Here is a 13,358-nt window from a genome sequence, read left to right as displayed (position 1 = left end):
GAAAGCAGTGTATTTTTCAATAAAAGATCTCATTATTGATTAAATTTATTTAGAGCAACATTTAGAAAATGAGGCGCAGCCTTAGTAGCTGACCAGCTAATGTTTGTACTGTGCCCTAGAGGGCTCCCAAAGGACCTTGCAGTCAAAGACACCAACATTGATATCATGCTCACAATTACAGGCAAAGCATGATTTGACCTTGCCTGCTTTATCTACATCTGCCTTCCGCTCCATATAGAGTTTCATAAATCTGCTGTGCACCAATATCAGCATTTTTGCAACCCTTATTCACCCGTTTCAAAAGGATTGGCTTGGCTGGATGAACCTTAAAAAAAAAAAAGGAAAGAAAAAAAAGAAATCTCTTGATTTGCATACACATCCTTTTTCTCGTGGTCCAGACAACAGCCTGCCTCTCCAAGGATTCATCAAAATTGAAATGCAGACATCAACCTAAGTCTGCTGCCACAATTACCCTGATCAGAATAACCCAGGCTTTCCTTAAACCTGAATTTTAGGAAAATAAAACCAGTCATTTTCCCCCAAGCTCTAAGTGCTGTGCCTTGTATTATTATAGATAAATCAATCTCAGCTATGCTGATTATACTCTAATATTCAGCCATCTGTCCTGACCCACAGGAAACATTCTGGCTCTTGGGAAATGGCAGACAAGAATTTCATGCCATAATTCTTCCCAGATTTTCTTACCCACACTGACAACTTGTAACACGGTAGACAAGGTTGACGCTACAAGAAGGATGCAATTTGAGATTAGGATGCCTACATTTAGATGCTTATATGAGTGCCAGGTGTCTAAACACCTATTACAGTCAACATGAATCTAGTCAAAAAAAGTCAATGGAATATAAGAAGCAAGTCAGGGAGCAGCCAGCCCACAGCGACCTTACAGTGAGCTTCATTGCTCTCTGGACTCGACGGACTGTGACTATAATGGGAGCTTAGATATTGCCTGAACAATTCCACTGATGAAACAAAGATACCCAACATCATTTGAGATGTCCCAGCATCTCCAAGACATACTACTGGTGCTGGCAGACACAACACAAGACCTGCTGGAAATGCATGTCCCTGTGGTACACCAGCACACCTAACAACATTAATGCAGAAAAATCCTGCCCCTAGGTTACATGTGAACAGGAATTAGATGCATAAACATTGGTGCTGTAATCCTTAAACTGAATCCTGTCCTTCAGGGATCACCTTCTACTGATTATCCAGTTAGACTGAAACTGCACTGAGAACTGAAGTCAACACTCTGCATCATTTTGACAGTATTTTTTCATGTCTGCAGCAATACTGGCTATAAACTTGAACTTTTTTTGCTTTTCTTGTTTGTTTTATTAAAGGAAATTGGAAACCTTGCAAAATACATCAATTTCCATGCTTAGGAAGGCTGTTATAGTGGCGCTAAGGAGTGCTGTTAAAACACATAAACATGTAGCTAAAATATGAAGGCTTGTTTAAATTTACACATCATAAAGAAGGTGCCTTCTTAGTGATGCTCCAGTATGCCCTTCCCACTCATAAAAACAATCCCTTTATTGGCAAACAGCATCACTTCGTGCTGCTGACAAGAGCATGCATACTGGCTTTCAAACTCATGGGACAGTAGATAACTTGTCTACAACACAATTTAAACATACATCTTTGCTTTGATAACACCTACATTTCATCATCTTATTTTAGCATTTGGATGCATCTGTGCACTCCAGCCACTGCAAAGAACAGCTATTTCTCAGTTGGCTACAGTCATCATTCATGTGAAAGACGTTACAGTCTTAATTAAGTTGCTAAGTCTGGGAATAATAGTGGTAGGACCACATTGTAATTTGCTAGCTTTCTCCTATCTCTTTTCAATTTATATTTCCAAAGCATAAGACTATATGTGACAGCTTCTATTGAATAAAATATTGATTATTTTTCTCTTCTGGATGATCTCCACATCAAAATCCAAATCTAACAAATTCTTACAAGGAACTAAGAGAGGAGCTTTCAAGAAAGAATAAGTAATTTGTAGTAATGTCTCTACAAACTATAATTTAAAGTGCTGGAGGCCTCATTTTTATACAATCACTAAAATTTTAAGCACCAGGAACCATAGTTCTTCGTTACTTGATTTTTCAATAAAGTTTACGCTTTACATCTTTATAGGCAATGCTTTCATCAGCACACAAGAGATCTAGGTATGCTGCTTCTGCTGACATTACCAGAAGTTAGACATGGACATCCATCCTGTGCTTAAAATATAAAGAGAATAATCTCCCTGTCTTTCAGCTAGTCCCTATCAGCTGCCAATCAGAATTTCTCTGGTGCAAAATATATGCTGTAAAACATAATGAAGCTACAGCAGGAAAGTACCTGAGGAAGGCTAACCATTGGAGGTCACTTAAAATATTTTGCTGTCAAAGACAGCTTTAACTGAGGTATTTTTATCATAATACTGTGATGGTGCACAGCATTGATTACTTTCCATTAAAGTCATAAAAAAGCACTGATGTTTTCTATCGTTCTGCAAAGAAAAGAAAAGGGGACAAAATAGAAAAAAAAACCAAACACTTGAATTACTGCCATAAATAAAGAGTTTGAGGGTTCATAAACATTCTCTCCATCCTTGGCTAATACCTTCATCACCTCCATTATGATCATACATGGCTAGAAATCCTAGGTGCAGTTTCTGAGTGACAGCTTGAAATACCCTTATAAAAGCACAAGCTGCAGAAACCAAGAGCCATCACTACCTTTTCAGTGGTCCATAAGAAGGTACCTGTGTTTTAATTTGAATCAGTCCTCCAGTGTCCCTGAATTGGATAAACCAGCAAGGCAATATATTTTTGTGCTATAAATGCCCTTTACAGGCAACAATTCACACAGATTTACAAAAAGCCCAAGAAGATTTCTCTTACTATTTTAAATAAGGGAAAACCAGCCGGTTTTGTTCACTAGAAATAACTTAACTTCTTTCTCAAGTAGAATATTCGGTGCCTTCCCCTTCCATATAAAAAACAATAGGAGCAGAGCAGGTATAGGAAGAAAACAAGAATGAACCCTAAATGGGAGTGAAAGACATGGGCAAGGTGCAGATACGCTCTGTAACACAGCTGCAGCCTTAGGGAATTTTAGCAAGATCAAGGTAACTCAAGTGACTAAAGTTGGAACAAATCAGAAAATATGAAGTTCCAGAGCATGTAGAGAGGAGGCCTGGGAAATTCAAGGGTAGTCCTGACCTGCTGGAGAAGAGATCTATGGCAATAACAAGCAGCTAAACTTGGAGTAAGTGACTGAAAAACTTTGGTGGCCTCTCTGCTGGCAGATTAATTGTGCAATGGGTGATCAGACAAAGGACTGGCAGTGAAGCAATGCAGCACGTCAAGGAAAATGTATTTTACTGTGTGCTTTCATTGGGTCCCAGATATAGTCTTGATTCACATTAAGCAGCGTTAAGAGGAGTCCCATGATGATCAATGGGATCGTGCACAAAAATCAATGCTAAGCAGCGAGAATATAAAGTGAAGCATAAAATCCTTAGTTTGAGAGATGACCATAAACCAATGAACAAATTTAAAATGTAAGTTCCTTGATGTAAGAAGCAGTATTACACTGTCAGGCTCAAGAGCCTCTTGTTCAATCGAATCCCAATATGCTAGTTAGCATTCCTATGGAGTCCCTTCACAGAGATAACGCTGAAGAGAGTCCCTGCTGCTGGTCCTTTTCTGGACTTGTTTCTTATGAAAAGCTATCTGATCCTCCACTTCAGAGAACACAGGTAAAGCAGTTGCAAAGGCTCTGTGTGGGGTCATTATCCAGCAAAATCTCATTTGAATAAAAAACTGCACTAAAAATCTGCAAACACTAGGAGGTTGGGATGCTAAAGGGAAGTCCAAGAAAAGTCAAAAGCCTAGAAGCATAAACTAAACATTTTTAAAAAATTTTAAAAAGCATATGGTGCATCTGTTGCCCTGAGTAACAGTAAATTACCAGCAGCACACATCTGTGCAAACACTAGGAGGTTGGGATGCTAAAGGGAAGTCCAAGAAAAGTCAAAAGCCTAGAAGCATAAACTAAACATTTTTAAAAAATTTTAAAAAGCATGCATCTGCTGCCCTGAGTAGCAGTAAATTACCAGCAGCACACATCTGCCTGCCATAATTTCAGCCTCTTCCTAGCATTCCAATTTTAGATGCCATCTGCAAACAAGCAAGTTAGCTGACCTCAAAATGTTGATGTCCTGCCCCTTTTCAACTTGCCAGCAGAGCTGAGAGAAGCTCAGCACGCACCACCTTTGTCAGCCCCCAGCCCTCTCCCTGGGGCTCTCACTGAGGACAAGCCTTGGCTTTGCTAGAGCGCATTTCATTCTGTCTACTTAAAGTCATGACACCTAGGAGTGCTGTACTGGCTCTCTTTTTTAATTACCCAAGGTTTTGTAATTTTAACAACCTTCCTCTCAAGTGAGCTGAAATACTGATGTCCTCCCCTCTTCTCCTCCACATGCTCTGTGCTTGCCACACAGCTCACCCCTTTGGGTACGCTTCCCTTCAAGGTCATCTTCTGGAGCAAGGTTTGCATGTAACTGTACAGGGACTCTGCAACCTCCTATCTCTTTCTATTCTACATCTTTTTTCCTTCATTCCAAAAGAGAATAAGTTCTTAATGACACTGAAGTTAGCTAAATTCTCAGATTTTAAGCACAATAACATAAGGCCAACAGTAAGGATGGAAACCCCACTCAGTAGGTTACCAGGTTATTATCCTCTACCAAAGAGCTCACAGACCATGCAAAGGAAGCATTCACCCTTAATTTTACCAAGAGAATAAACTAAAACATGAGCAGAATATCTGCCCCAGTCTCAGCATGGTGCAACTGCCGCTGACTGCTGTGAGTTCACATTAGATCCCCAAGACCATACTTACAGTGGGAGGTTAAAAGCAGGTTGGAGAACATCTTGACAGTAGCAGTGTCTGGCCTTAATGAGCTGGGATCTACAATAAAGTGACAATGTGAAAACGTAAAGCCTAAACCACTTGGCCAGTATCCCAGCGTAATTCAGGGCTTAATCCAGGAAACAGGACATTCCCCTTGAGTGCTAGCACAAGTCTTTTAGCCAAACTTTATTTCTGGCAATGCCATGAAAAGCATATCAGCCCTACCTATACCAGGGTAAATATGTGGTAAATTGGTGCTTTTCATTAACACACACACACAAAAAAATACCCCAGCATGTTAAACTGGTTATTTTGTTTTAAAACCAGCACTAAAATCCCCAGCATAATGTAAAGATCATAAGAAACTCTATCCACACTAGGTGTGGGAAAACTGCATGAAAATAAATAAAAGTGCTAAATAAATGAATGCTAAATGAATGAAAGCAAATTACTTTCCTATATTTACTTAACAGCCCTAATACAGAAGTAAGCCAAAAAGTGTTCTAGTAAACAAGAAATTGAGCCTCAAGTGAATCTCTTTTCTTTTTCTTTTTTCTATAGCTTAGGGGTCCTTTGTACTCTCACTGAATTCATGGCCTCAAGCAATCCATACAGCATTCACAGCATGATAATATAAACTACTTTATTGGGAAACACCATAATCAAAATGCTAAAATAAATATTCTTCTTATTATTTGACTTCACCATTAAAGTATTGAAGTGGCTAAGTTAATTCATTTTGATAATCAGCCCACAGGTCTTGGTATTATAAATTAACCCCACAACTTTGACAGAGCTTCTAGCTATCTAATGCCTAAAGGCATTATTTTGTTAAAGCGTCTCTCATACTAAGTTGTTTGTTTTGGTTTTTTTTTTTAATTTCAATGAATCATTTCTGGTCAATACAAAGTTAATATAAAATGGTTTACTGTTAAATGACACTTGCTCTGTCCTACGCCAGTTAAAAAGCCATTGCAGATTCCAGTTATAGCACTCAGAGCTCCGGCTGCATTTTTAAAGCACCAACTGTTAGTTAATTTTGTTAGCGTAAACACCCAATAAAATTTTATGGTGTGTTCAGCTCTCATTAAAGATGAAAAACAGCAGCAGAGAGCAGCGCCCAAAAACAAACAGGGAGCAGGATGGTTCTGGCGTCGCCGATCCCCAGAACTCATCCAGGTTCAGGGCTCAGAGCAGAGGTATGGAGAACAAAATCCCACACTCCGCTGGAAAACCCTCAAGCTCTGCACAGCCCTACCACAAAGCTCCTGGCAAATGTTTACTAAGGGGAGAACAGTCCATCTCCTTTCTCATGCACCCCCACAAATTTTAAAATAACAGCTGTTCTAGGCAAAGTATAATCTTGCTGCACAACGGTACAAAACCCTTGGCTCCTTTTGCTCCCCATCACCCAAAATACCCTAGACAAGATGCTCCATCAACACCAGGACTAGAGGAGCCTGCTCTTCCACAGGTTGCATCTCGCAGTTGGATTGCCTCCAGTCAGGGTAAGCGTGACCCCTTTCAGGAGTTTTTTGATCACTCAGGGCATTTATAAAGTCAGCCTGGCCATCTCCCTGTCTTCCCATCCTTTAAAGAGGTGTTTGAGCCTTCCACTGAAATTTCTAGTCTTGAACCTGCCATCATCCTCCTTGCAAAATTTCCCGTTAATGGGACTTTTACAGGACAGCTGACACTCCAGCAGACCCAGGAAGCACTCAAGGGAACATGGCTGGAATTAACTGACAAAGAACATCAGATTGTCAGGTAGAATTATAGAGAAAGCAGATTTCACTGTCTGAAATAATACAAGATTTGGTCAAGAACTTCCCAAAGCCATTACTCCTAAAATCCTTAAGGCTGGGTTGCTTAAAGTCTTAGAAATTTCTAAAGTTTTCTTTCCATTTACATCAATGGAAGGAAAACTTCTCTCACTAATTCAGCACCTGTCCCAGATAATGTCAACTGAAAACTTAGAGCTTACAAGACAGACAGAGAATGTGACAAAAACCAGCTTCAAACACTTCCCCTCGCATTCCCTGGCATTTTCTCCTGACTTGGAGTTTACCGTTCTTAGTTTTGACAGGTTTTCTTTCTGCAGCTTTATGAAAGATCCCCCACAAAGGATAGAGAAGATAGAAAATCTATAAAATGCAGAATAGGGGAAAGAGTTAAATCAACACAACAGTTCCACCCCATGTACAAAATGAAGTCTAGCTCCACAAGAAGCCAAACTAACACCTGGCTTCCTAACGGACAGAGGACCTGAGTCTAATGGTTTCTCCCTCTTCTTTTCCCACAGCTTTTTCCCTACTGACACCTACACCAGGCAAGGGATAATATGCTTCATGGTGAGGAATATGCTGGTGGGATGTCAGGAGCACATGTTGATGAGCCATCTGGCTCTTAAATGGCCAATGGCTAGTATTGCCATCATTTTCTATTTCCAACTTCAGTCTATCCTCTCTACCCATCCTGAAATTTTCACAGAACTTCAGATCATTAATACTCTGTTAAGCTTGGTGGTTTACACTCAGCACCTTACTTCACTCCCTGTAAAACTAAAAATTCTCCCCTTCTCCCAGTTTTTTTGCCTCTTGTTGTCAACTTAAACCATAAATGCTCTGAAGGCAAAGCCATTTCTGTCTCTATGGGGTTACAACATCCATAAGGACTGGGCCTTGATCTTGGCTGAGGCTCTCATGCAATGCTGTATTAGACCACTCTGAAAGGTTAATGTTCTGAGATGGAAGTGTAATTTCTAAGAGACTGCCCTCTGAGCTAGGCTGGATTTTCTAGATAGCTGACTGATCATGTTTTAAAGCTCTGGCAGCTACATCAAGTGCTACTTTAATACTTATTAGGTGTGGAAGTCAACCTTGCATTCCCACTAGAGTATTAAAACTGGACAACTCAAAAATATACTGCTTAGCTGTACCCATACATGGTAACTTACCACACACAGTAAAACGCAAGGTGCAAGTAAAACTGAACTTGTTTCCACTTCAGCAATAATACAGAGGAGCTACCATAGATTCCTTATCTCATTTTCCGCATCAAAAAGCGCTAGAAAAGTTGTGGCTCTACTGGTTCCATAACTTCTGCAATTAAACCAACAGAAATAAGTAGTAATTCAACTGAAATCAGTGGAATTCACATGAGGGGGAACATGAGGGTTCATGTTAAAGAGAAGAAATTTAGATTCACCCAATGTAGATGTAATAATCTCTTATTAATCATTTAAAGAATGCATGACTATAACACCCAGGCTCTCTCATATCCTGTTAAAAGGACATTATTGACCTGTTGACCATGGCTGTATAAACACTGCAGTGCCCTTTAGATCAGGGCAACTCCTTGCAAAGATTCAGTTCTGTAGGAACACCCTCACATCAGCAACTTGCTTTTCTTGTAGGTTAATTTTGCTCTTTTCAAAACAATGGGAGAGCAACCAAGGGTACAATCAAAATTGTATATCCAGTTGAGCTTAACTGAGTGTATTTTACTTTAATAAAGACTTTAAATTACTTCATTGAGTTGCTCTCACACCCACTTTCTTACATACCAATATTGCTAATTAGTACAATTGTGTCTCCTTTGGAAAAAAAAAAAAAATCTTTCCAAATGATTTGCTGTTATCCTCAAGCGTTCTCTATTGCTGATTAAAAATCAGGTTGCACTTATTCAGGCTGATGTCCCAACCTCAAGACTTTTATTCAACAAGCTTTTCTTAATGCTTACATACTTAAAGCCAAGAGAGCAACGGTGGTTCCCTAATGTCTGCCATAGCTCAAAGTGTATCCTATAAGCCACATGTAGGAAATCTATGATTGTAACACACACCATTTGCTCAGTTTTAACTCAGCATTGTTTCATTTTTCCATACAGCCTGAGTGACTCTCATCACTCCTGTTGAGACAAGAAAACACTTATCTCCCACCCACACAAGCGGACCAGAATCAGGAAGAGGTTAAAGCCTAGATACAAAAAAAAAAAAAAAGAAAAAAAAGATTTAAATGTCTAACAAAACATCAGTGCAATTTAGGTAGTAAAAAGACTGCATTACCCTCAAAACACACCTAAGCTATTTGGGTATTCATCAGTGATGCACTGCTGGGATGATAAGTTGCATACGAGTGTGTGCCAAAGGAGCTGTACCTACATCTCATAGGAAAACAGGTCTCAGAGTTAGGACGCCTGATCCAGAAGATATACACTGACCATGTCCAAGACAGAGCTGCAGGAGCTGTAGTCATTCAAAGACATGGTCAGAGAAGTCGAAAGAGACTGAATCAGCAGCAGTGCTGTGCCAACCAGTATGTACTAATGTACAGCTGAGGCTGCTGCACAAAGCTGGGGGGTTAAACCTTACCCTCCAGATTGTGCATGTCAGCCAATGGTTTGGCTAAATATGTTCTCATATGCAATAAACCATGCATCCCCCTCTCCCCCAGGAGACACTGTGGCTTTCCATCCTCCTCATGCCAAAAAACAGCCCTGCACTCTGCACTGGCTCCTCTCCCAGAGGAGAGATGGGAGGGCTTTGCTGTGGAGCAGCCTGTCTCCTGCTGGTTATGACAGCCCCCCAAAGGATGGGAGCTGGTGGGTCTCCGAATCCTCAGCAATATTCAGAAGGACACCAAATCCACAAATCCTGCTCCGCAGGATACCTCTTTGCTCACCCTACCCAGATAAACGACCCCAAATCAAGTTGTTTCTAAAGAGAGAAACGACTCCCAGTGTTTTCTGTAGGTTTTCCTCTCCCAAACTAGATGAAATTGGGAATCCCAACATGAAACAAAACGCCTTCTCACAGCATTTTCCTCTATATTAATCAAGGAAAAGTAGTAAAATTTATGACACAATGTCTTTGCCTTGCGTTGGCTGGCACGGGGCTCTGGGCTGCTGAATAAAAGCCAAAAAGCCAGGAGCTGCAACCTGCAGTGTTGAAAAGCCTGAGCCCCCATATGGAGTTAGTCCTCATTAAATCTGTCAAATTCTGCCAAAATCTGATGGAGTTAGTCCTCATTAAATCTGTCAAATGTGACAGCTGGGAACTGAACCCCAAATTCTTAGGCCAGGATCTCAGTAACTTTCCAATAATGTGTACTTTCTCAATCAGTGTGGAAGCCTTCTCCCATCCCATGCAAGAGGTGGCTGGTTTTGTACAGACTCTCAGCGGCTCTGGGACTCACCACCCCAACGCATCAGAAATGTTCCTAAGATTAAGCTTTTCATTACAGCACTGGGGTGAATCCTCTTGCCTTCCTCCCACAAATTGTCTTAGGAAAGGCAATGGGATTAGTCACAGGCAGGAAAAAAGAGCATTAAAAGCTGTCTGTACACAAACTATTTCTCAAAAATAGTTCTCTCAAGCCAATAAATCACAGTCTTTCAATAGCACTCACAAGTGGCTTAGAGCTAGAACTTGGTTAAAAACAGCTAAAAAGCGTTACATAGAAACATCAAAAAATATACATGTTTTAGTGGGCATGCATTACTAGAGTTTGGAATTAAAATCAAGCTACCTACTTAAGGGCTTTGATTGCATCCCTCCTTGAAATGTTACCTCCCTTGTTCATCACAACTGTGCAAAGCTGTAAATCTTGCAAAGGAAATTTGAAATCTATGTGCCCATTGCCTAGCAAGAGTGTAGCCAAGAAGAAAAGTGACCTTGTCCCAGTGAGCTGGCATTTGCACCTCCTCTTTGAGTCGATGCAATGTGCCAAACTATTTTGAAGAAAAAAACTAACATCAAGTTGTTTCATGAGCACTGGAAACAACAGCGTTTGATTTACAATGGATTTTTGCTCAACTCACTCCCTCTTGCAAATACCCTGGCCCTCGTCTATGGCTGCCTCTTTTCCACCATAAACTTCCAGTTCTTCTGTAAGTTCATTCTGTACTCCATCCTTCCTCTCATTCCCTCCCAATGCAGCCAGTGATGGGCAAAGGACAGCCCATGATGTAGCTACAGCCAGGAGATGACTGGGTTGCTGGGACAGGGCAAGTAAAGGATGTATGGCCAGATTTCTCCTTGCTTCTTCCTTTCCTTATGTATTAAATATTCCTTTTTCTCTATTAAGCAATTGATTTCCATGACAGGTGTAGAAAGTTGACATTTGCAACACTTCTCCTGTTCTGTCAATTTCGGTTCAAATTGGCCAGTGAGTTCAAAAGTTAAGAGATTAGGAAAGTCCAGCAAGTCTTGCTTGTGGTTTTGGTTAGGGTTTTGTTTGTTTGTTTTCCAGAAAAAAAAATATATATATTCAACATCTCAAAAGCATTTCTGTGCTTTAGAAGTTAGCATCACAAAAAGCTTCATTATTCTGTACTCCACCACGGACCTCTTGCAGATCAGTTATTTGTTTGTGCAGCCCTGTTTGATACACACTCATTTCTGAACTCTGCAAGGTTTCCTTGCAACTGAATCAGTCATGCATGGAGCTTTCTGTGTTTTAATTAAAAACCTGAAATCATCGATCATGTCAATCTTCTGACTTGGAAAAATATATTTATTTCCAATGGAAAAGATAGCCACATCCTATAGCATTTGGAAATAAGATGAAGGTGCCTTCACGACAAACACAAATGTACCAATTATCATGTGCTAAGAATACACACATTTGAGCTCTATCTCTTCCTTCTGCATTAAAGTGTTAGGTCAGCAGCTTGATACAATAAATTATTACTGATCTGCAATAACCTTAGCTGTTCAACCCGAAACTCAAAGAAAACCAGAAAGTGCAAAGAAAGGAGGCCCAACGTTGAAATTACAGGCAAGATCCATGGAGGACCTTCAATTTAGGGCTCTCGAATTATGCAAAGAGCTTATGCATAGGTTTAACTGCAAATATATGATTAGTCATGGAGCCAAGTAAATAATTTCAGCAGACTCATCTAATCTGTTTGTGTACTTCCACAGCCCTCATCATGTCGCATCTTTTAATACTCGCATAGCCTCACGATTAGTGGAGTTAATCCTAAAAAGATCATACGAGAAAAGGAGGAATAACTGTATTCAATTTACAGAAGAAGAAGAGGCATGGGGTAAATCTGTGTGCCTAAGAGTTTGTAGAATCAGGTCTGTACTGACTAGACACAAAGTACCCAACCAGGTGAGCAGCAGCAGCAGCATTTCAAACAACATGACATGAAGTCTAGAAGATGGAACGCAGTGCTAGTATTAAGAGGTAAAATAAAAAAGACGTTAACAGAGCACCATTTCCAGTGAAAGGTAAATTTCGTATTTCTTTAAGGTGCACCCCATTAGCTAATGCGGGTTCACATGTCTTTTCAAAATACCAGCCTCAAGAAGGCATTTGAAATCTTGGGGGGAGTAGGAGGGGAGGAAATTCGCCATAAAACAGAAATGCAAACACTGAAAAACACCTCAAAGAGTTGCAGAAGAATTGTCTACAAAAGGGCACATACATTTACCCGACTCTAGTTTACATTGCAGCGTATCAGTGTTGTAAAGGCAAATGCAAGGGCTGATTTCATTACTCTCAAAAAGCGGTTAATGCAAATTTGCTCCGGTTCAGGTGCGAACACCCAATTACACTTCTGTGGGATTCGGCAGAGTGCATAATAAGGTGTTTTATCCCAGTTGGTTTCTCTCTTAATGCTGGCTATGCAAACACAGAGTGGCAAGAAGCAGAAGGAGCAGACGGAGATATACCTGATCCCAGGTTACACACCAGCACAAACCTTTACCTTCCAATCGTTTTAACCCCTTTGAAGCAGGAGCGCGAGCTCGGACCGTTCCATCACTTGGGGCTGCGAGGCCGCAGCATCCCCGCTTCCTAAAATCCCGGCTCCACACCTCCTTGAGCTGCAGCCCAAACGTGTTAACCCCCCGGCACCGCGCCCGCGGAGCGATACCCGCTTGCCCCGAGCCCCGCGGAAAGGAGGAGGCTCTGCAACCAGCGGAGCCAGGGAGAGAGAGAGATGCTGAACTTCGCCAAGTGATGGGCTGGCGGCGAGCGCAGGGGGCTGCTGCCCGGGGCGGGGAGAGGGGGGAGGATGCTCTCAGCTACAGGTTCAGGGACCGGGAGCAGCGGAGCGGGGAGCCGGGCATCCCAGCTCCTAAGCATCCCACCGAGCCCCGTTCCCACCGGGTTGCGCGCCCCGCAGAGCCCCGCGGCCGGTCTTACCTTGGGCCCCTTGCCGCTGCAGCGGACATTGTTGGTCACCCCGGCCGTCTGGTTCATGCTGGGGCCGGCGGACGGGCAGGAAAGTTGGGTTCCTCAGGAGCGCGGTGCCCCGCGCAGCCTCGCCTGCGCACCCGCGGAGCGGGTAGCGAGGGGGAAGGACGGAGAAGGTGGGCTGCCCCCGCACCGGCACTTTGCCCCGGTCCGCCGGGGTCTGCGCGTTGGCGGTGCTCCCGGCTTCCCGGCTCCAAAACAAAACCCGAAACA

General features: G+C 41.8%; 1 protein-coding gene across 1 annotated transcript in view; it reads right to left on the bottom strand.

The window, feature by feature from the left end:
- The window catches only part of DPP6 (dipeptidyl-peptidase 6), a 576,912-nt gene extending 563,573 nt beyond the window's left edge, over window positions 1-13,339 (bottom strand). The window contains exon 1 of the mRNA XM_014945135.1: window positions 13,095-13,339. Coding sequence (XP_014800621.1) covers window positions 13,095-13,151 — 57 coding nt within the window. The 5' untranslated portion in view covers window positions 13,152-13,339. The remainder of the gene's footprint in view (window positions 1-13,094) is intronic.
- Between the last annotated feature and the right edge of the window lie 19 nt (window positions 13,340-13,358).

Source organism: Calidris pugnax, unplaced genomic scaffold, assembly GCF_001431845.1.
Source record: "Calidris pugnax isolate Ruff unplaced genomic scaffold, ASM143184v1 scaffold54, whole genome shotgun sequence".
Taxonomy (NCBI): Eukaryota; Metazoa; Chordata; class Aves; order Charadriiformes; family Scolopacidae; genus Calidris; species Calidris pugnax.
The sequence above is the reverse complement of the archived record's forward strand: the minus strand, read 5'-3'. Positions and strand labels throughout refer to the sequence as shown.